This window comes from Genypterus blacodes, unplaced genomic scaffold (assembly GCF_046128005.1).
Source record: "Genypterus blacodes isolate CSIRO-AG114 ecotype Tasmania unplaced genomic scaffold, CSIRO-AGI_Gbla_v1 ptg000007l_1, whole genome shotgun sequence".
Taxonomy (NCBI): domain Eukaryota; kingdom Metazoa; phylum Chordata; class Actinopteri; order Ophidiiformes; family Ophidiidae; genus Genypterus; species Genypterus blacodes.
In genome coordinates, this window is record NW_027466821.1 from 5,226,409 (window position 1) to 5,250,000 (window position 23,592).

The 23,592-nt window shown below is 44.9% G+C and overlaps 1 protein-coding gene across 1 annotated transcript in view; it reads left to right on the forward strand.

Moving 5' to 3' along the window:
* The window catches only part of grm8a (glutamate receptor, metabotropic 8a), a 154,066-nt gene that overhangs the window by 108,544 nt on the left and 21,930 nt on the right, over nt 1–23,592 (forward strand). Inside the window, 3 exon segments of the mRNA XM_076150122.1 lie at nt 403–557; nt 1,946–2,083; nt 12,910–13,113. Coding sequence (XP_076006237.1) covers nt 403–557; nt 1,946–2,083; nt 12,910–13,113 — 497 coding nt within the window.

The following is a 23,592-nucleotide window of genomic DNA, read 5'->3' on the forward strand; positions in this document are numbered from 1 at the left end:
ACTATATATCCGCTTACCTCTGTGCAGAAAGAGTAACAACGGGGATTGTGGATGGAAGTTTCTGTTGTACTGTAGTAGATTCCAGGCGACAGATTGTATGACAGGAGTAGAAATCGCATTAGTGCTGAATTGCCTTTTGGCTAATCAGAAGGCACGGCTGGAGCTATTTCATTATGTAGTTATAGCCTTCATTTAATCAAGTGTTTCTTCCTTCTTTACATTTTTATCATCTAGCTGAGGCTGTTATCCCATAGCAGTTTACTTTTAGTGTGGAGGGAGGCTCTCACTGTCTTGATCAAGGACACCTCAAAAGGTCACAAAGCCTCAGCAGCAGCAGCACCAGTGTTGTTCCTCTAACTCCTCTCAATAACGTTCACTTTTTCGCTTCACGTTCTTCCTCAGACGAGTTCTGGATGCGGCCAGAAAAAACAACCAGACGGGTCACTTTCTGTGGGTGGGCTCAGACAGCTGGGGGTCCAAGATCTCTCCTGTGATTGGCCAGGAGAGAGTGGCAGAAGGAGCGATCACCATTCTTCCCAAACGAGCATCTGTGGATGGTAAGAGAATGTGTGTGTGTGTGTGTGTGAAGAAAACAAAGAGTTAGCTAGTTACCTATCTGTGATGTAGTTACAGATGCAGGCAGTGAGTGATGGCATGTGTTTGAGAAATTTGTGTATGTGTGTAATCAAATTGTATTGATTACACACATACATTACATACGTACATCAAGTTAAAGATAAGGCGAGAGGAAGAACAGATAGGGAACATTTCCTGGCGCCAGCAATTTGACTGACAGCTGTTGTAGCCAATAGAAAAGTGCCTGAGCTCCAGAGCAGTCTTTCCACTTTCGGTATGGATTTCTCTCTTTCAAGCAAGCAAATCACACTTCACGGTTTAGTTTTCACCTTCTAATTCAAAACTTTACGCAGGTCTTTCTGAAGTTCTAAAGCCTTTAAATTAAATAGCGAATTGGACGAATTCTCCACGCTTGTAAACAGGATTGAATGGCGCTTCCTTTATCTCTCTCCATGGTGCTGAAACCTCCAGTGCCAGTTCTCATTTCCATGCCTGTCTTTGGTGCTGAATCTCGCAACGACAGTCCACATATGTGTCTCTCTCCATGGTGCTGAACCACTCAGGCCCTCGCCATCTTTTCATTGCCTTGTTTACATTTTTTAAAAGTCCTTCCAGTGTCACAAGTGCCTACATTTTTATACGGGGTGATCACAGTTGGAGCCCTCTGGAGCCTTGCTTGGTGATTTCATGCTCTACCTGTTGAGTTACATACAGTACGTAATGAAACAACCTGTCCCCGAGCTACCCCTCCGCAAACATGGTCTACGTCCCTGACAGCAGAGGAGATTAATCAATGCTGCCACACGTCAGCTTTACAGTGAGTCAGGCAGGGCACAGGCTCCATGAGTCACTGTGATAGTCTTAAGCCAACGTCCAACCCTCCATGTCTATTTGTTCAGTTGCAATGTTTTGCTCAGTGTTAGATTCCCAGTAGGGTCAAAAATGACTTAGTGAAGTGTAAATTCTTCTTTATAGCCTTCCCGTGGCATATCTGAGACCCAGAGGAACAACAGAGTGTGTGAGTGTGACAGTGTTCTGTCAGAGCAGGGACATACAGCAGGCTCCTAGAAGTTCAGTTGTAGACGTCTTTGCCTCGCTCAATACGCTTACACACACTCAATACCGAGATTAAAGGCAAAAATGCGATTAAGCTGCCCTCCCGACAAAACATGACGTGTTGTGTAATCGCACTATGAGGCGAGTCTTTCCATTGGTGCCAACAGCCTCAGTTGAATTCAAGTCCTTAACCCCTACGGCACCCGTGTCCTATCAGCTCACAACCAGGACGCTCCTGGCTTCCTCACATTATGGAGACTAAATGTCCCTTTTTTATATTCTAAGTTTAACTTTTTTTTTCTCCTCTCCGCAGCATTCGATCGCTATTTCCGAAGCCGCTCGCTGTCCAACAACAGGAGAAATGTTTGGTTTGCTGAGTTCTGGGAGGAGAATTTCAACTGTAAGCTGGGGATGCACGGGAAACGACCTGGCAGCCTGAAGAAATGCACAGGTACGACTCCTTCTCTGAATGAATAATGTATAATTCAAAAAGGCTGATAACCTAAACTTTGTAGATCTTGGCCTGAGTGCTTGGTTCCTGTTTTCATTTGATTCCAAACATAAATTCAACAGCTTTCAGCTTTTCTCATGAGGTGAAACGCTCTTAAGAAACAAGTTCAGCATATAAAGCACCCTTTGTTTTGGATTATGTTTGTTTAGCTCACAGTGTTTGTGCACACTTGCCAAATCGTGACCCAAGTATTGTAAGGTTTCTTTCTGGCATATTGGTCAAAAATTAGTAAAGCACACGGACTTCAAAAACTCATATATAAGAGAGGAGCCAGTAGTAAAAACCTTGTATCTCCAGATCTAGTGGCAGTGAAAGCCTAAGGTCACAACAAGTATTTCCTCAGGCTTCCTTGGAGCGTTCCTGGCCTGTCTGGACAAACACATTTAATGAGTATGTATCTATGTTAGAGAGCATCTGCTGCCTTGTAGTCTAAAAGTCAAGTGCAGTCAAATGTGTTTGTATAGCCCAATATCACATACAGTGTCTCAAAGGGCTTTACAGGCCACAGCCTCTAGGAAGACAAGGAAAAGCTCCCAAAACCTTAATGTATAAGGAAAAGGAAGAAGCCTTGGTAGACGAAATTTAAATTGAGATTCCCTCTCCTGGAAGAGCCAGGAAGTATGTAAGATATACAAAAGTACCTATCACAATATTTGTTTGGCTCAAAAGAGCAATCTTCCGTCTTCAACAAGACCAATCTGTGTGATGGAAACTAAGAGAGGAATCAAGCTTCCTCTACCGGAGCCGAGGTCGTAAATATTGCATTTGCATATATGTGTGTATTTGTGCTATCATAGCCATTTCCTGCTGTCATCTTGCCCCTGTGTGGCCTTGTGCATGTGTGTGTGGGATTGTAATTCATGACAAAATGCTTGAAGCGTTATATCTCTTACAGATAGGCAAGTGCTGCCATTGAAGTGTAACACGTGTGTGTGGTGTATTTTGCTTTGCATACAAGTTTGACACGGGAGCTGCGTATTTCAGTGTCACAGGACCTTTACCTGATGCTGACCGGACTCATCTTTGCCTTTATGTTCATCTAGGATCAAAAACACCTAACTTTTCCTTTTTAGTGGCTGTATGAACTCTGCTGCACTGAGTGAGTCCATATGTTTGTGTGTGCGTGTGTCTAAGTGTGTAGTCCCCAGCTGACGATGCCATTAGTTCACATAATTAGGTTTGTAAGGCTGTGACTCCCATTGACCGTCTATTACCAGCAGTGGCATCTGTGTATGTGGGCGTGCATGTGTCGGGCGCCCTGTAGTCTCACGACAGAGTCCATTAATTCCAAGAGCTGGGGTTCGCAACCTCCAAATCATCAACAGAGAAGCCAATCAGCAGCCTGCTGCTCAAGGTCGCCTTGGTGACACAGCTGATGGGTGGCTTTGGAAATGGGTGATTATTGTGTGTGATTGGGCTGAGAGGGAGGGATGAATGGGGAAAGTGAGAGAGAGAGAGAGAGAGAGAGAGGGAGAGGGAGAAGAGATGGAGAAAGTCAACTAGTGCATATAAGAGCATGAACACCAGGAGAGACAAAAAAGAAAAGTGAGCGGGTCCACAGTACGATGAATCAGTACCACTGGGTTCTGTCAAGCAACCATTTCACCGCTCTGGGCCTCCACACAAACACACCAGGACAGGCGTGGGTGGACAACACACGCACACACTTTCAAACACAAGTATGGGAACACACATCAAGGCACTGTATATAGACACACACACACACACACGCACACACACACACACACACACACACACACACACACACACACACACACACATTCTGTCCACCCTGTTTCCCGCCCGGGCCCCATCAGTGGATCCATTCCACCGGTGAGTAGCATATAAGCCGTAGGTACACACGGCGGGATTGAAGTGCGAGCCGAACAGGAAACAAGGTTGTTACATGGTTGCCTGTTGTCTTTTTTCTTCATCTTCACCTCCTCAACTCTTCTTCTCTGTGGGTTGCGACTTCTGTCACTCTCGAGGGAACAACATTTCCTTTTTATATTAATTTTTCATGGCTTTTGTGGACTTTGTTTTGGTTTGTTTTTGTTTGCAGAATTTGTCTTTTTTTTCCAGCTCTCCCTCTCTCTCTCTCTCTCTCTCTCTCTCTCTCTCTCTCTCTCTCTCTCTCTCCATCTCTCTCTATCCTTTCCCCTTTCTTGCTCATATTTTCATACACACTACCCTTCACTTTCCTTGTTTTTTTGAAAAAAATGATTGAATTTGTATCGTTCTTTGGGAATGATTGTATATGAATTTCACTCACCTTGATGAATATGACTGATTCTAGTGTGGAATGGATCCAGTAACGGTCATTCAGGGGTCGTTCCACTATGCTGCATGACTTTACTTCCACTTTACTTCCACTTGAACTTCCTTCATATACAAAATTGTAAGAATATATGTTTTTTTGGTTCAAACTGAGATCCCACCATGGCTTCACATCCTACTGTGCTGTGTACCGAGAGTGAGTCCAGAACAGATGTTGAGGTGAAAATGAGACTGTAGATGACGCGTGGAACAGAATGAGCGCCGTGGGCGTCGAAACAAAAGCTTATGATCACATATTTTTAGCTCTCTGTTCCTTTTTGATTGTAAAGACCACTGACAATCACGTTTTTTTTTCATCTGCTTAATGAATGTTGTGTCTCTCCATCAAAAATAAACTAATTAGCGGGGAAGTGCGGATTATAATCAAATGCTTACACACCACAAACGTGTTTCACTCTCCCCTAAAAGATAAATTATTAATAGCTTTTTTAGTAATGGGCTAACGATCATCTAAAGGCTACTAGATGACAGTCTGCCGCAAAGTCATTATCCCACACCAGTGATGTGTTTGCGTATGTGTGTGTGTATTTGCAAGACGGCACTCTACAGTTCCAGGAATTAATTAGATCACGACTTTGCCAAACATTCGACACACACACACGTAGCCGCACACAAACACATGTTCGCAGCAGACGCAAATAGACCATATCCTAACGAGGTCGACGGGGAAGGAGAGTTATTAAGCGAGCAGGCTGTGATAAACTGTTTCTTCCTCCTGCGAAAGGGCCTCGGGGCCCCACACGCTGAAACTTGCCGACAAACGCAGATGGAGAGCTTGATGGACAATTAGAGGAGACAGACAGGCAGACAGAGACAGTCGCGTTGCAGGCTTGTGAGACAGAGAGAGTGACAGACAGACAGACAGACCTCTATCTCTAATGACTCTTCTTCTTCTGCTGCTTCGCTTTCCAGCAGGTGAAATGAAGTGGCAGTTAACAACAGTGGAATGATTGTTTGTCCAATTCCTCGCACAAGACACAGTGTTCAAACTGCTGTCATAGATGTTTGTGTGTGTGTGTGTTCTGTGTCACAAAGTGTTTTCTCGCCATCATGTGTAGTACGCGGTTGAATGCGTCAGTGATGAGCCGCCTATCGGCCACCGTTTACACAGTGTGTGCGCGTCCGTGCGTTCTTGAGTGTATAACTGCAACACTGACTCCATTGGTTCAGGAAACACACTCGTACGCACACGTAGACACACACAGGTGCAAGGGTAACAGTTTGGAGAGACCCGGCGCTGCTTTACAAATGGGTTTTCATGGTGGGTCTTCTCCTCAACAATACGTCTACTTCTACCTTCATCATGTTCCTAGTTTCTTCTTCTCTCTTTCTGATTCTGATGTATTCATCCTCGTTTCTATCATTTATCATAACATCAACTTGCATTCTGCTCGCTCTAATCGCTCTTTTTCCTCCTGTTCTTCCAGCGTCTCTCAGCTCTCCTTTGCCTTCGCCATTTGCTCCATCTCTCTCCTCCCTTCTGTCCGCTGACTGATCCAAGTAATCGCCTGACGAGGGCGGGAGGGCTGAAGCCGAAGATGCCCGTCTCGTCTGGGCGTGGAAGATAAACTACATATTCCTTCAGTGGTGCAGACAAAGACTTGTTTATTTGTTTGCACGACAGCTGTGCAGGAGAGAGATTAAGAGAAGAAGAGAGTGACAAAGGGAAATTGAAAAAAAACAGGAAGACGAGGAGATGTGAGGACGAGGAGAAGAGAGACGAGAGCGAGAGCTAGCGAGCAGAACCGCGCTGTGCCAGGACAGTGATTCAGCACAATGTGAATAACGACTCATGAATAATTTATACTCACTTTGTGTACCATCAGGCGTAATACATAGCAGTGATAATGCAGGGGGGTGATATGTATTAGCGGCATATGTTGGTCGTCAGTGAGAAGGAGCCACGGAACATTGCAGAGGAGCGAAGAAGGAGGCAGATTCTCCGTCATTAGACGGTCCGGCCAGGCGTTCAGCAGAAACGTCCGGCAGACCCGTCAGTTAGCCGTCGGTGCCAACTTCTAATCAAAACCTCCGCTGATGCTTTTCCGTGTTTTCTCGTTTAAACCCCAAATTTGATTCTCCTGCAGCGAAATTGTCAGAAAGCCGATGCTTGACTTTGCCACTTCTTCTCCGGCTGCACCAGAATCGTGTTTGAAATGAAATCGATCATTTTGAAGGCACGTGTAGACGCACACACGGACACACACACGGTTAAATTTGTGCTGCAACGTATTGCAACGACCCTTGGCTCCGCCGCTCTCTTGTCAAGCCGTGTAGAGCAGAATATCCGTCTGATGTTCATTTCCTATTCCCTCGTATTGATTATTGATCACCGGCTTGGCTGATTAGCACTTTAGCTACCTCAGAGAAGCGACACAACGGGTTATAACTACAGGTAATGCCTCTGTGTGTGTGTGTCTGTGTCGTAACTCGTGATAACCATCATTAAAGAGTCGGTGTGTGTATATATACATGCAGTGTGATCTCACTGATGAGATGTTTGATAAATGAGAGAAGAGCTCATTAAGAAGCCTTTATGCAAATCACTTCATTACCACCTGAGCTCACTGTAAATAATTTGAAGGTTTATAAATACATTTCAGAACTTAATTGCTTGCAGATCTGCCGTATACCCTCGTACACGCGTGAGGAAACAGGAAGGAGGGGACGAGAGAGAAAGACAGAAATACACACACACACACACACACACACACACACACACACACATATATCCTCGTGCCGAGCACAGTGGAGGAAGAGTAAATCAAACGCGCATCGCTAATTGATGTTTAATTAAGGAGCTCGTCCGAATCATTAGTCCGTCTGTCATCCGCGCCGCCATCAATCACCCTCTCTGTTAAACCTTTGCCGGCACATCGAGCAGCGAAGGCGTCTATCAAGCAAAACATTAGGTTTTTTCCTTGAACTGCTAATTATAAGGTTGAAAATCATTTTTGCTGCGCGTTTTTTTTTATAATATTTGACAATTTTGTTTACTCAAGTATGCATATTCCACTCCATACTTCTGTGTGTCTTCTGAAATGTTTCTCTTTGAGCCTTTTTTGTAAATTGCTCAACTCAACACCTCAGGTGACGTTAAGTCTGATATTATCTGCAGTAACCCTGATGATGTTAACAATAGGTTCCCTGATGTCGACACGTTGGTGTTAAATTGCCAGATGAGACCATTGTATCATTGTAGCGTAATGAGTCGGTTGAAAGATAGCCGCCACGTTTCATCTACAAAAGCGCCCTTTGATTTAATGAATCCCATGTGTCAGGCCGCTGTCTTTGGTCAATCAAAGACGGCAAAGCCTTTTTAATTGCTGCTGTCTTGTCGGTGTCAGGTGTCAGGTGCAGGCGCCACCCTCGTCAAACAGCCAATATCACATTTTCAAAGACACCTTCATCGTGAAACAGCCCCTGGAACAAGTTTTGTCACACCCGTTGGCTTTTGATGAAACAGAACCAAGATTAGTCAGGCGCTTGTAGCGCATCACAGCACCCAGGCCTGCATGTCGACAGGCAGAGAAGAAATAATCAACCGGGGGAACATTAGAACGTCTCGGTGGCAGAGATGATTTTGACTTCGCAGTTCAAACAACTTGTATAAGACTGAAGTTATTTTTTTATCACCAGACTTTATATGTTGTTGAATGTTGAATGCAAAGCCTTGCTCACCAGCAAGTCAGCTAACCCCAGGGTTTCTGTGATCTCCGACGTCGTTAAACACTCACGGAGAGGCCGGGTTTAATTTAGCAGCTGCCGTCTGGAAAATGGAACGGAGTGTAATGTGGGCAAGGCATATTAAGGCAGCGGATTCTGTCCATCAATCTTTGTAAGCCTCCACCTTTATCTTACATTTGATCCCCGCTTTCCTTCCTCATTTCCACACAGACGGCCCCGATCCATAATGAATTAAAGACTCGGCGAAGGATGTCTTTTTATTTTACACCTGCAAACCTGATGAGATTTGTGGAACATTTTGCTGGTAGTGACAGATCCCATGAAAACTTCATTGCGTCGTGCTTGTCACACACACACACTCGCACACACACAAACACACACACACACACACACAGCCTCGCACACGCCCTTACGCTCTTGCTCTGACTTTTTTCTTCAATTACAACAACTGATGCAATCGTAGGAAACAGTCGCAGCAGTCTTCTTCCCTTTTAGCGCTGCCCGTGAGTAGCAGCCGTTTAACCGTCTCAAGGTGCGATTGCGTTGTCTTGCGATATGCTGATTAATGATGCATCGTGTCCTCTCACATCTCATCGGCGCGGCGAAGAGAAATTCTCATTATCTCCTGAAGGGCAGATCTTCAGCGCAAAAGTACCACACTGTGCAGGACGTGTTCTGCCGGATGCAGAATACGCACAAACGGCGAACGCAAATGAGGGCGGACACATGCAGATGGCCGAGACACCTTTACGCTCAGAAACACACGGAGAGACATTTCTTTAACTGCTGCTAACAATGCTTTGAGTCTGTAAATGTAGAAATGGCAAGGCTGACTTTTGTATGGTATGAGTGATCAAACACTGCTCAACAGATTGATTAGTTTGTAAGTAAGTAATTAAAATAGTGGCAAGACATGACAACATGTTGTCTATACAGATATTCAGCATGTTTGGAATGCGGCCTTTCCTCTTTTTAAGTCTTGTACTCGAGGAGCTTGCCAAGTTTTGGCTTGAAACCATCCTTTTCTGCCTGTTTGGCTCGGCCAGCAGCTTGTTACCTTCATTAACACAGCGATGTTTGGCTTTTTTGAACGGCTAGAACACACACACACGTCTCACCAGCTGGTACAAGACATAAAGGAAGAGCAGCAGTAGAGTTGATTGAAACTGTGATTGGTGTTTTTTCCCGCTAATGGTCTGAAATGTGCCGCTTTTCCTGATAGAGATCATAAACAGAGTTATCATTAATGCATCCTTCTGCTGTATGAAACCATGTTCCCATTTTTTGACACTGTATGTTTGCGTATTAATGTCTTGGTTGTCCTACTTCATAACCAAATGGTCATAAGCATGTGATATCAGGAGACCAGGCAGCTTAAGACAGGCTGAGTCTAATCGTCTGAGATGCTGCAAGATATACAGTACCTCACACAGAGCACCGTCCTCGGTTGTGTATAGAATTGACCAATTTGCCGGCTTTATGAATGCATATTATTCTTTTCTGTATTACATCCCGGTGATCCAGTGTGATAACACTACACTGTATTGTCATTTTAGTGGGTTTAGGCGAGATTGCAGCTCTTAATGTGGACTCTTCTGTTCTCTGATGCACTGGGAGCAGCGTAGCAGAGGATATACATTTGCTCCATAATGTGCCTGAAAGTGTGTGTGTGTAAGTGCATCTGTGTGTGTGTGTGTGTGTGTGTGTGTGAGTAGAGGGACGTGTTTCTGTGCCTGCATGCATGTGGACGAGCGTGTAATGACCGTAAGCCATCAGGCTCCATGTGCAAGAATGTCAATTGGCATTCCCATATAAACATTCATATTGGCCGTTAAAGAGGCCCAATGGAGGAAGCGGGAACAAAGGCAATCAGACGTCAGGCAGAACCTTTGACACCGGGCAATAAAATATTTATAAAAAGGATTTTACTTCTAATTGGCCGAGCGCACTCAAAGCCCAAGTAAAAATGACAAAAACATATTTCACCTAAGTCTGAGCACAAGAAGCGGCACTCAGGCTACAGCTTTGTCCGGCTATTATTCATATCTTGGCATGAAAAACCGATTATGATTTGTTATGTCTTGCCGTCTCTTTACCAAACTCAATTCAAAGCATTCAGCGCCATAGTTTATGCTTGTACATCAGCACCGAGGTACTGTAGGTAGAATCTGGGTTCATTTTTCAAGCTGGAGCACCTTGATGACTAGCGGCCCAGGCCCTTTCTTTTACGGCTCACCTGCACTGTGAGCAAACGGCAGACGGCTTCTGTAGAAGGACAAGAGTCACGATCTGTTGAGCTGAAGCCAGGACGTCCAACGATGATAAATCCTGCAATAACAAAGCCGACTTTCTTTTCTTTCTGCACCGAATAAAACCTCTGACAGGAATTCTAAAAACAGTCATAAAACATTATTATTCACGTATAAATATGATAATGAACAGAATGTAAGGGCTGTTGTTTACCTGCACAGAGCTTTCAGACGCGTGTGTTTGTGTGTGAGTGTGTGAGTGAGGATTACAGCTCGACTATTAACTGTGACAAAAGGGGGATTAAGCCTTGACAGCACAGTGCTGGTGGTGTGAATGGGTCAAACATCGGTCAAGCACAAATGGTGTAACAAAAACACGAGTATTTAGTTTGATGTTTTTGAGTCAGCACTCATAAGCAAACACATAAATGCACTCATCTAACTTGTCTCCAGTGAACAAAGGGGATTTCACACTCATAAGGTGAAAAGGGAGGCACATTTTTAAAAAAGGCTAATCAACATGGAACAGAATTCAATTTGAGTTTAATCCTGTGGCTTTAATGTTCTATATTAAATTTGCACTATTATATATACTACAATTGGTTGCTCTGCATGCATGAAAGTACCGCTACACATCCGATTAACTGCTCGGTGTTAAATCGACAATCGCTGCGCCGGAGTGCAGGTGGCATTCGTCCTACCTTTGGTGTCACTTCGCTCACCGCCCTGCTGTGCGCTGCGGGCACAGGATTGGCCCGAGGGTCGTCAATCACAGAGCTGAAACTGTCACCAAAACTATTTGAGGGCATAAGACTTTTAAACCTCTAACTTACTCTCACAGCCGTTTATAGCTTTATACCATCAATACTGTCAAAGATGTATCACATCTTTGCAGATCCAAATTGAAACATTTTGTGTGCCATGTGACATTTTGCAGTTAAGTGACAGGAAATAAAGACATAATATTCAGTATATACAGTGTAATTTAAGATCGGAAGAGCTTGCGGATGACACTCAACTCACTACAAATAAAGTAAGTATGAGTTACATCGTAGTTGTGTTTGTTGCCAAAAACAGCCTGATTTGCTGTCAGTTTTGACTCGTGATTCTTGTTGTTGGATCACCACCCCATGTTTACTCATAAAATCAATACCGCATTGCCTCAAAGCAACCAGTTAGAGGTATGATGCACAGTCACGGCTCGCGGGGTCAAGGGTTTGAATCCCTTGCCTGGCTAGGGAAGAGTTGCACTTTGGCCCGTGAGAATGTGATTACGCCGCTCCGGTGTTGTGTGTAGGAGTGTGTCAACCTGAATGAAAAACAAGGCAACCGTGCTCTGTTTAACCTTCCCTGCATGAATAAAGGGAAAGGCATCAACGCAGAGAAGGGAGGAAGCAGACAGGTAGAGGAGGGAGTGTGTGTGTGTCTGTCTGTGTGTGTGTGTGTGTGTTTGTTTGACAGAGAACTTTAGCGTGGCACTTTTTGCTTTAGTTGCACTTAAAACAAGATGCAGCAACTATCTTCTGTCAGGTGGCAGTGTGAGGGTCAGACTGAATAAGAGCTGACCATGGAATAAAACACACACACACACACCCCCACACACTATTCTCCTCTCACATGCATACACAAAGGCGCACATACACATATGGGTCGACACACCGGACAGCTTTATATAACTGTAGATTGGATTTCGTTCTCAGGACCCCATTAATTCCTTATGGATGCTCGTATTGATTGAAGGGCCTCTGCTCTCGTTAATTCAACTCGGCCCCAACGGGGTTTCATTCAGTTTGTGTTGCCTGAAGGTGACTGCTACTTCTAAAAAAAAAGAAAGAGGGTGAATTAAGTAGGTATGTATGTGTGTGTGTGTGTGTGTGTGTGTGAAAGAGAGAGAGAGAAAGTGAAGATGGGGAAAAACATGCGAGAGGAACAAATATAAATTCTTCTGCACTTCCTCTCCTCAAACAGCAGGAAATGATCTTTCTAATCAGTCAGTCGTGGCTGTCAACACACAGCGGTGTGACATGGGTCGGAATGAGGACAGAGTGTGTTGCCGCCTCACTTCCTTAGCCTCCCCAGTATGAGAAAACTCAATTATCGGTGGTTCAGAACATGCAAAGGAGGAACAGGTTGTTCCTTATTCTGTAACTTTTTTTGTATGAGCATGTGAGTGGACGAGTGGAGTCATTTGTCAGTGTCAGGCTGAGAGCTCGGTCTGACCGATGCTCTACCTGTCTCAAACACCTTCTCCCTCCTCCTCTACCTTTCTCTCTTCAACACATCAATTTTTCTTGCTTCACCCCACTTGCTGTTCTTTCTTTCATTCTTTCTTTCTTTTTTCTTTCTCTATTGAACACACCAATTTTTCTTGCTTCACCCTAGAGAATCGGAATCATCCAATGGATTTTCATTGAAGGAAAAAGTTGTTTGTGAACAGCTTCTATAAGAGAACCACAGCATCCAGTTTATATACTTCCTTTTTCTTCCCTGCAGGTTTAGAGAAAGTGGGCCGCGACTCCAGCTACGAGCAGGAGGGGAAGGTGCAGTTTGTGATGGACGCCGTGTACGCCATGGCCCACGCACTGCACCACATGCACCGGGAGCTCTGCTACGGCACGCCGGGCCTGTGCCCCACCATGGCCAACAGCATCGATGGCAAAGAACTGCTCAACCACATCCGGGCTGTCAACTTCAACGGTGAGCTTTCGGTTTATATGGATGCAATATGATGATGATGATGATGATGTGTAAGTTGATGACAAATATAGGATATCCAGCACCAACCTCTACTAGTTCATTATATCTGTCTAAGTTAAACTTGTTGACATTCCCCAAACACAACACTAATTGGTACGTTCCTTTTTACAAATGGTAATTTATTCTTATTTTCAGTTGCTCATCGTTTTCCATTCCATTTTTTTCATTTTTTTTCCATTATTATAAGTCCATATTCCCTTCCATCTCTGCTTCCCTGACAATTTCAGCCGGAAAAAAACACCTATTCATTTCTTTCTAAGTCATATCCAAAACCCAATCTAAATACCGTCTCATTAATCCCTTTCGGCCCTGATGGGCCTGTACCTGTTTCTCTTTCGCTCTTTCATTTCCCATGTTCCCCCCGTCAGTATTGTGCGGAATGCAAAATGCCGGTGAGCTACAAAGCAAGACGGAGACGGATATAGTGAGTCGGTGTTGTTGTGTGAAATTGAAAAATGCTTGTCTGATTTAGTGTTAGTGGTGAAATTGAAATGGTAGCGGCATAAGTGTGTGTGTGTGTGTGTGTGTGTGTGTGTGTGTGTGTGTGTGTGTGTGTGTGTGTGTGTGTATCCGTGGGGGAGTTTGTGTGCGTTACGTGACAGCGTTCGTTGTTTCCTCTGCCATCTGTGTCTGTCATCGCCGCGAGTGTCAAAAACCAGTTCGCAGCCTGTCACTGATTGCTCCTTCATATTGATGCAGCAGGTGTGTGAGCACTGGTGTGTTTCTGCATTATTGCGTGGGTGTGCGGGTGTGTGATGGCCTCGTGAGGGGGAAAATTCATTCTATAAGGAGAAGGTCACAACTTTGTGCTCTGATGAATCACTCGTCTAACTTCTTACGAGTTGTTTTTGTTGCACATTGCAGGTTGAAATTAAATGTGTGTTCATGTTAAGTTTCTTACTTTTGTCGCTGGTAAGTTTTGCCATAATGTTGAGCAGTAATTTGAGAAACACTCACTCAGGGGAGTCATTAGTCAGCTTGTCGTCACATTAAAGTTCAGATGTTAGATCCCATGTGCAGAATGTGGCTCAGAAATCAAGTGTTTGAAAGACCAAAGTCTTTTCTGAGCGATGAGGGCTGCTGGTTGTCTGTTGTCGTCGCTCTTCTCTGGGTTATTTACATAAGGCTCTTAAGCTGACTACGTTGTTTGGAACACTCTGTGCGTATGTGTGATGCGCGTTCTCCAATTAAAGGTATATTTGTTATCGATTTCTTTCGCGTCGACATGACATTGATAAAACTCTATGTGTTTGTGATTGTGTGTGTGTGGCACATAAAGGCAGAATGAGCGGATAAGTGGATTGTGGATTCTCGCACTCTCCCTGCTCACTGGACGCATGCCAATTCACCTTTCCAGCCGCCGCACAAGGTGAACGAGAGAGCGCAGGAGGGAGGGGAAGATCTCAAGTTGTTAGGGCAGCAATTGTTCTCCTCTTGGATCCATACCAAATCACCTTAACACGCAAAATTAAACCTTGGAGGCATGAGTGGCAGGAAAGGGAGAGAGGGGAGGGGAAGGAGGAGGAAAGGAAGAGGAGACAAAAGATGTGACAAAGAGTTAATTATTTCGACATGGATATTCCCACCAAGACGGTGGATCTCCCCAGGCCTCCTCCTATTAATGCAGCCTGGTTGACACACGTTGATGGAGCACCTTGGTTAAAGCCTCCTACCAAGTTCAAATACCTTCAATTCATCACCGAAATAGGATCCTTCACTAGTGGCAGCTTGGTCTGATGGTTAGAAAAGTTTAATGCCCGTGACGGCGAGACAGATCTGCCCGGCTGGAGTGTCACACAGCAGACGGTGGAGCCTCTCACCTGGAAGGCTCCTCTGCACACGGTTGAGCTGTGTGTGCGACTTCATGTAGACGTAACAATCATTGCCCACTGGAAAATGAATGTGAAAAATTGAAAGAATCAACCAATTATAATTTCTGGAAGTGCCGTTTGTCCAGAAAGCATCTAAATGGGACACACAGAGAGGCACACACACACATTTACACACACACCATGCCAAGCCTTTATATGGCAGTTTGTTAATTAGCTTATGCACACACATGCTGAGTCAGAACACAGCAAAGAAGATGCATAAATCTACACACCCCTGCACCAGTGCTATTACAGGAGACTGGAACTAATATTTAGGCATACAAGAGCTTTCAATTTGGCTCCAAAACATTCCCACTGATTTTCAATGTAACACTACTGATACAGGTGTTTACATAACGCTCAATGATAATCGATTTAGCTTTTTCTGTTAGTTTGTTCAATGAATAGATGGATTAATAAGCCCAATAAAACCATCCCACTAAAGCAAACACACTATTAACCAATACTAAAATATAACATACCATAAAGTGTTCCATCCACTTAATGTTGTCAAAGCAGTGAAGATTATTAGAACATACATTCTTACATTGGAGTTAAATGCGCCATAACAAATTGTGATTCTGTTCCAATGCGTGTGTTATGTGCTCGCCCACACAGATTACCTTGGTTTATTCACATTCACTCGCTTTTGTTAGTCTTGAGGACACAACAAAGAGTTCTTTTTAAACCTTCCTGATGGTTCTTGCGCCATCACTCATATTCCTTTGCTTTTTGCTGTTTCTCCATTCCACTGTAATATTTGTCCTTCAATTGCCTCCTCCTGCAGCATCTCATATTCCTCTACTTCATATCTCACTTCTCCTCCTTTAGAAAGAGAGGCCAGGCCTTAAACCTCTCATTAGATCTCACTTTTAGCCCCTAAAACACCATTATTGAATTATTTTGAACCCTACTTAAGAACAAAACTTATTTGTTTCAAACTCCGTCAGCAACAGCCTGAGCAAACTATTCCTGTGTGGTATGAGCATTATTTGGGAGAGAAAAGTAGTGAGCTTTGGCAGAAGTTACTGCAGTAATAGGAAGGTCATTTCACCACTGGGAAGCCCAGAAAGAGCAGCAATGAAGGTCGGGAGAGGCGATGACCAGGTTTCTGCAGGGAGGAAAGACAGCTAATGGTGGTATGGAGCGCTCTGTGGAGAGTTCTGCACCCATCCTGCCCTCGCGTAACAAGATTTTCAATTAGATTCGAGCAGCTGCGGGCAGTGACTGCATGCAGTGTCGAAACGTGGAAGAATTTGTGGTGCATGACAACAGATTTGGGGGAAGTTGAGCCCTGTCGCACTTTAAGCTGTGATATATGTCCAATCAAGAACCGGGCCATTAATCCTGAAATGTTCAAGCCTCTTTAACCAAGATGTATAGTCTTTATAATCACCTTAATTCAGCAAATAATGTATAGTTTATCTTCAGAGAGACACTAAATACTGCTGTAATCAAAACGCATCAGCAACATGCCCTGGTTCCATTGCTGTGTGGATAAAAGTCCCTTAGCAAGAAACTTTAAATTGGGACTTGGAAGGACTGAACGAAGGCACAAATCAAACAAGACAGCCTCTTCCCATTGCTGCCTGCAGCCAAAAATGGGACACGGCTTACACGTGTGTCACATTAAGAGTTTTTTAAAGGTTGCACATTTTCAAAGCAACAACGTGTGAAATTGGCTTTGCATAGCTCAAAGCATCTACGCTGGTTCACTAATGGAGGGCAGATTTGGTGCTTTTGTGCGCTGTGCTCACCACCAAAGGGGCAGCAGAAGCTTCAAGCAGCGACAATGCCATTCTGCCGGTGTTTGTGTGTATAGTTGTAGGGTTTGCAATTTGGCTGTCTTGTTGGGCCCAGTGAGTATTTGCCAGAAAACTCTTAGAATCTCATCTCTCCTGCTGAGAGACAAGATGGGCATCGCCATGGGAAACAACGAGCACTAATTAGAACAAGATATTCTTTGAGATGGAGAACTTCACGCCTGGATGAGACAACCTTGGAGGGAGAGACAGCTAGAGGTAGTGGTGAGGGGTATTTTGGGGCCGGAGCCGGTGGAGGAACCATCTGGGGGATGATGAAGCTTACTCGCTGATAATGACCTCAGAGAGACAGGGGGCAGATCGACAGGACTGGAAGACTAACTCGCCTGGTTATGATGATCTTGGGGAGAGACGGAGGGAGCAGAGATGGCGTGAGGGTTATTGCGTGTGGAGATGAATTCTGCCTGGGCTTGAAGACCTCACAGAGAGACAGAGCGATGGACACATACGCAGCAAATGAGGTAGAAGTGAGCGGGAACCAGAAGACAGAGAGATCTAGTAATTTGACCCGAAAAACATTGAGCCATTGGCTGGGAAAGAAAACCTTTTCGATCCTCATAACTTTGGAGTCAGAGCCAGATAGAACGGGGCGATTGGCAGAATTGACAAAGTAAGCGAAAAAGACGGTGAGAAACCGAATGGCGGCGAAGAGAGGGATGAACTTTTCTCTGCCAGTAACACCCTTAGATTGAGATAAATCAAGAGAGATGTGAGTCATCTGTGGTATCCATTTGGCAAGGGAAGAGAAACTGAGAGGATGCTCGCTCCAAAGTGAAGGCACGTAGGTAATATTTGCAGTCCAGCTCGAGTGAAATGCTTCAAAAGGATCACAAGGGCACGTTGACCTTTGTGAAGGAAGAATATGAGGCACAAAGACTAAAAGCAACGATAACTGCGACTTTAACACCCTGATATATTGCAGACGAGGAGAGGCAGGGCCCAGATTGGCAATTGATCAAACATTAAGCAAGCGGTGGAGACAGACAGGTAAGTGGGAGGACGAAGTGGTGAAGCAGTGGACGTTGGAGCAGAGAGATAGTGAAAGTTTCTCGGGTCAGGGCGAACTCGGGAAGGAAAGGTTAGTGAGAGCAGATCGACATCTGTTTGAGAACCTTCCTGTGAGAGACGATCTTGGCCTCGATTTGTGCAACAGGGAATTGGCAGAAGAGTTTAGATGGAGGATTAGATACAACCACGCACATTTAAGGTCTATCACAGCATCAGAATCAATCAAATCTCTCATTATTCCGCATCTTGAACTAGAATATTGTATAGACATAATCGTAATATAGGTGTGCAGGCGTGTGTGTGAGTTGCTGTTGAACTTTACTTACTTGCTTACTTTACAGTCGCTTCACCTCACAAACTCTGTGCCGTGAGAGAGGATTTACATCCGCTGCAAACTGAAGTGGTGCAATCGATACTCCATAGGAAGTATGTGTGTGTGTGTGTGTGTGTGTGTGTGTGTGTGTGTATGTGTGTGTGTGTAGGTTGTGGTCGGAAAGAGACAAAAAAAAGGAGGAGGAGGAGGAGGCAGACAGGGGAAAATGAGAAACTGGCAGACCGGATAGACAGACAGAAGAGGTGCAACAAGAATGGCAGAACATATAAATAGACTGACACATTGACTGACAGCTTCTTTTTTCAGCACCACACATATAGCCTGAACATCTTCATGTGAGCTATACGAGCTTATTGGGCTCAGATGCCGTGGCGACAATGTCACAGAGGTCTGGATTCTGCCTCTATGGTTGTTTTTGGAGGCAGTACATTGTTATTTTGTTGTATTTCCGTGTATACATAATGGGGCGAAGAGAACAGTCAGGTGTATATAAAGGCAATCATACAGCTGGCAGGCAGACACACACTGAACACAGAGTTGGAGCTGAAATGACACCGTGGGGATGGGAGACAACTAGTTATTCGGTATCCATAGAGGCCAACGAATCTCACATTTGTACCTAATTCACCCCAAAAATCTCAAACGTTTTGTCAGGAATGCTTTGTTTATGAAGATCCCAATTAACCAGACAGCGAGCGATTCTGTCAAGCTGAGACGGGAGGAATGCAAAAGTTCTAGTCCTCTCTCTCTCTCTCACACACGCACACACACACAAACACACAACACACACACACACACACACACACACACACACACACACACACACACACACACACACACACACACACACACACACACACACACACCACATCTAAGTCTGTTGCTGCTGATCTGCTTGACTTACTACATGTCAGGATGGATGGATGGATGGATTAGAGGCAGGGACAAACAGAAGGGTAAAGATGGATGGATACAGCTTGCATGCAGGAATACCGGCATGCATAGTTGCCTGTGCTCTGTATACTGTGTGTGTGTGTGTGTGTGTGTGTGTGCTTGTGCTTGTGCATGTTTGTGTGTTTCCTTCATGCCAACATAGGGAAATAAATGTCAGCTTTTTGAACCTTTTGAGTATTGATTGACCTTTTAAAAGTCAGTGCAAATTATACATTCTTGAATACACACATACTCACACACACACACACACACACACACACACACACACGCGTGAAGTGAACCTCACATAGGACTCTCTGTACCGGTTGTGTAAGACCATGTGTCGGTATGTTTCACATGTAAGACAGCGGCGTAATTCATGTATTTTGGAATATAGTCTCTCTCTCTCACTGTCTCTCTGTTGCTGTCTCTCTCTCTCTCTCCCTCCCTCACCTTCCTCTCCTCTCTGCCATGCTCGGTAATGTAATTCCTTGTTCCTCCTTTTGTTTAAGTCCTCCCCTCCCGCGCTCTCATTCTCCACTAAATCGTATTTCTGTCCCCCGCTCGAGCCGCTTTGTCTCTTTTGATCAGTTTAACGGCGTCCCGCTCTCCAACACCCCCCGCCCCCCCCCCTGGCTCCCCTTTCCGTCGTTCCTATTCGCTCATAAGGCTGCTGCGGTGGAGAATTTAGATCATGACACAAATGGAGGTTCCCTAAATTGAGTTTTTTTTTTAATCAGTGGAGAGTGGCACACAAATCTCTCTGGTGTACTGAAGCTGTGTGTGTGTGTGTGAGTTTGCGAGTTTCAACATTTCTGGCTCTCTATAATTTCTTCTCCTGGCCCTCCCTCTCAATCTCTCTCTCCATCCCATTCTTTATCCTCTCTGTTTTGCTCATCAGTTCAATAGGCGACACCTAGCCATGATGTAGCATTCTCGCTCACCATGAGAGCCACTTAGATCTGGGTCCACTCTAAACCTGTATTGCTTTTTTTTCCCCCTCTTGCCTCGTCTGTGCCACTGTCTGCTGCTGCCATCACCTCCCCCCAGCCTGTTTTGCTTTAGCTCAGGCGAGGTACGGTGGAGGCTCGGCAAGGAGAAATGGGTGTAGTTTGGGAGATAACGAGGTTTGGAATTAAGTAAAGCTTGGAGGTAAACGGGAAGAGGAGCGAGTGGAGAGAGGCAGAAGATGCTTTGAAGTACAGGTGAGAGGGAGAGAGAAAGAGGGGGGGGGGGGGGGGGGGGGGGGGGGCTGGGGGGAGGAGGGGAGAAAACAGCTGCTGTGGAAGGAGGAAAGTTTGGCCATGGGGATAGATTTACTGCGAGGAGTTAAGAAACTCTCTGGGAAGAGGAATGCAAACAGAAAAGTCCACTTATGCGATAGTGGATGCTGAAAAAGAACGGGAGAGGCACAGAGGAGAAAGAATGAGGACGGGAGTGAACCAGCTGTGCAGTTTGGCTCACCTCTCTCCTCTGGAGCGTTTGCACGCGCAGAGAAACAGTTTGTTATTGCTCTTCTTCTGTCGCCTTTTTTTGTGCACATCTCTCGCTGTCCGTTTGTGTCTCTGCTGCTTCTGCCCCTATTAGTGCTGCCGCTGCACGCCGCACACAGATGGGAGAGCCTGCTGGCGAAACCTCAGCAGGCACATACACACAAACACACACACACACACACACACACACACACACACAGACCCATGTTTTATTAATGCGCGACGCAGTGTCGTCTTTGCATCTCTCCCTCACAAACATTTAGTCTCTGGTATGCAGGCTTGCTGTTCATGTTTAGAGTTTCTAAAGTAAATCAGGCAGCACTGAGGGCTTCTTCTTACTTTTGTTTTCTTGTTTCTTCCATCACCCCCCTCTTTCTTTCACTCAGTCCTCTTTTTTTATGTCATCATTTCTCTTTCTCTGTCCACAAGCTCCATCTGAGTGTTTTCATCTCTGACCTATGGAAATCCAACTGCTTTTTTGCTAATTGAAATTCTCCAACCTTCTGTCTCGGTCTATTTCTTCTTCTCTTCCTTCGTTCTTTCAGCTGCCTCGCTATGGGATATTTGCATATATTCCACCTTCTTCGTCCCCGTTTCCCTCTCTTCTTTCTCTCTCCCATCAGTCCACTTGTCTCTGCATCTGTCTGTCAGATAGACAGGTCTGATACCTCCCCCTCCACCTATTTTATCTCCATCCTCCCATCACTCACTTTCTCCCCGCCACGTCCCAATGCCGTCATTCTCTCCTGTTGCCTTCCTGTGGCTGTTATAGTGGCTGAAACTTGAGACATTTCTGCTATGTTTTACTCGCAGATTCTTTGCTCCTCAGCTCTCTGGTGGTGGATTGATTCAGATGGGTGTGACCGGCATTGAACGTCTTAGTGGCAAAGCAAATCAATTCATCATCTAGTTGCCAGTGCCTGTGTAACTGTTCCACGCTTTCACTCTTCTTACTCTTCAAGTTTCGTCTCTGAGTCTGCAAGTCCATTCCACTTTGCTTCATCGCGTGACATCACATTACATTTCTCTAATGTATTATTGAAGCAGCGGGTCATGACACCAGGGCTCTCATTGCAGATCTAGAGGGAAGGTGTCGACGCGCAGCTTTCCTCTGATATTCCATAGCTAATCCCTGAGGGGAAAGCGTTGTACTGTGCAAGCAACACAGCAGCGCCTCTGGTACTGAGAAATAGATTGTTGCTGGAGGACACTTCAGTGTGAGCCTCGCTTCAATACCCCGCTGCTCCTAATGGTAAAAAACGCTGGAGATCACACACAGGCACACACACTTTGTCCATGCCCTCCAGCAGACATATAAATTAACCCTTATCATCAGCGTGAAGCCATCCAATCTGAGCTCCCAGCATCCCCCCAAAATAAGTAAAGCGCAGTTATTTAGCACATTGTGGCGAAGATTGAGTAACTTCTCTGCTCGCTCTAGGTTATGCGTGTTACTGTGACAGAACATTTGACTTCAGTGAAGACAAATTGCAGAGCACAGAGGAAAATCAGGGTTAGAGCTGGCAGCAGTGGTGGGTTTTGTTGAAGGTATAACAAAGATAATTAGTTTGATTGGGATTAGGGTTAGTCAAGGATTAGTCAATTCCAGTCAGTCAGTCAGTCAGTCAGTCAGACAACCAAGAATTACAAAATTGAAATGTATGGTTCTGTTTGACTTATTCAATTATCATGATTGCTGCCTCTTTCTTAAAGATTTAAATAGTGTACATCTGGAAGAGCAAACCAAACACAGCCTGAGTGAGAGATCAAAAGCCCAGGTCATATGACTGTGGGAAGCCAAAACATTCATCAGAGCTGATGAATGGTTGGGCAGCGAGCTCCTTTTCCAAAATATGGGTTGGCTGCTTCCAGCTGCTGTCACAGCTAATATGTAGGTATATGTTTTTGCAGTAATTGCGGCTGCTTTTAAAAGTGAGCCGTCTTTATCCTCCTTACACTGAAATTACTAACAAATAGCACAAACAGCATCATTTTCTACTCAAGGTAACCGACGCTGTCACAACAAGCTGCCTCCGCATAATTTGAAGTATCTTGCCAGCATGTCCTCTTACGCACAATGCTATTTTATCCGCCGGCACGCCTAACTAATTCTGGCGAGGTGTCAGCGCTGATTGGTTTAAATTAAATAAAAGTAGACGAGAGGCAACCAATGGCGGAGGGAGTGAGGCTGAGATGACAGGCTCATTTCTGGGTGAGTCGGAGCGGAAAGTTGTTGTTTCACCTTATTTTTCTTACATTTTACGCTCCGGGACACTTTATTCGTCTTTGATGAGTATTCCATTAACCAAAACATTTTGCAGCGTTGAAATATTTTAGCTCACTGGCTTGAAGATAAACAAGGGAAAAGGACTGGGTAGAGAGAGAGGAGGGGGGGGGGGGGGAGGAGGTGTTGAGAGGGTAGATGGAGGGAGGAGGGAGAGACGAAATGGAAGGATGGAGCAAGAATTAAAGTGTAGATAAGAACAATGTCCGTGCATTCAGTGTGTGTGTGTGTGTGTGTGTGAGTGTATCCGAGTGCTTTGTGAGTGGGTGGAGGAGGGATAATGGGTACAGACGGAGGTAAATCCGCTCCAACAGAAATGGACCTCATTTATAACATCTGCTAACAATGAGAGATTGAGACCTCTGCCTCCTTCTCCATCGATTCCTTCCTTCCTCCCTTTATCGTTCTCTCTCTCTCTCTCTCTCTCTCTCTCTCTCTCGAAGATACTGCATGTTCACTTTTCCTCCTCCTCTCCCCATCTATGCAAATCTCTCATTGCATCTCGTCCCAGTGAGACTCTCGGCTTTGGTCTCGCTCCTCTTTCTTTTTCCTCGCCTGCTTCTTTTCTCTCTATTCTCTCCTTCTGCGCAATCTTTTCGTCATCCTGTTGTTTATCTACACTCTCTGCTTGCTTTTTCGTTTCATATTAAACTTTTTTTCCCTGTGTTTTCCC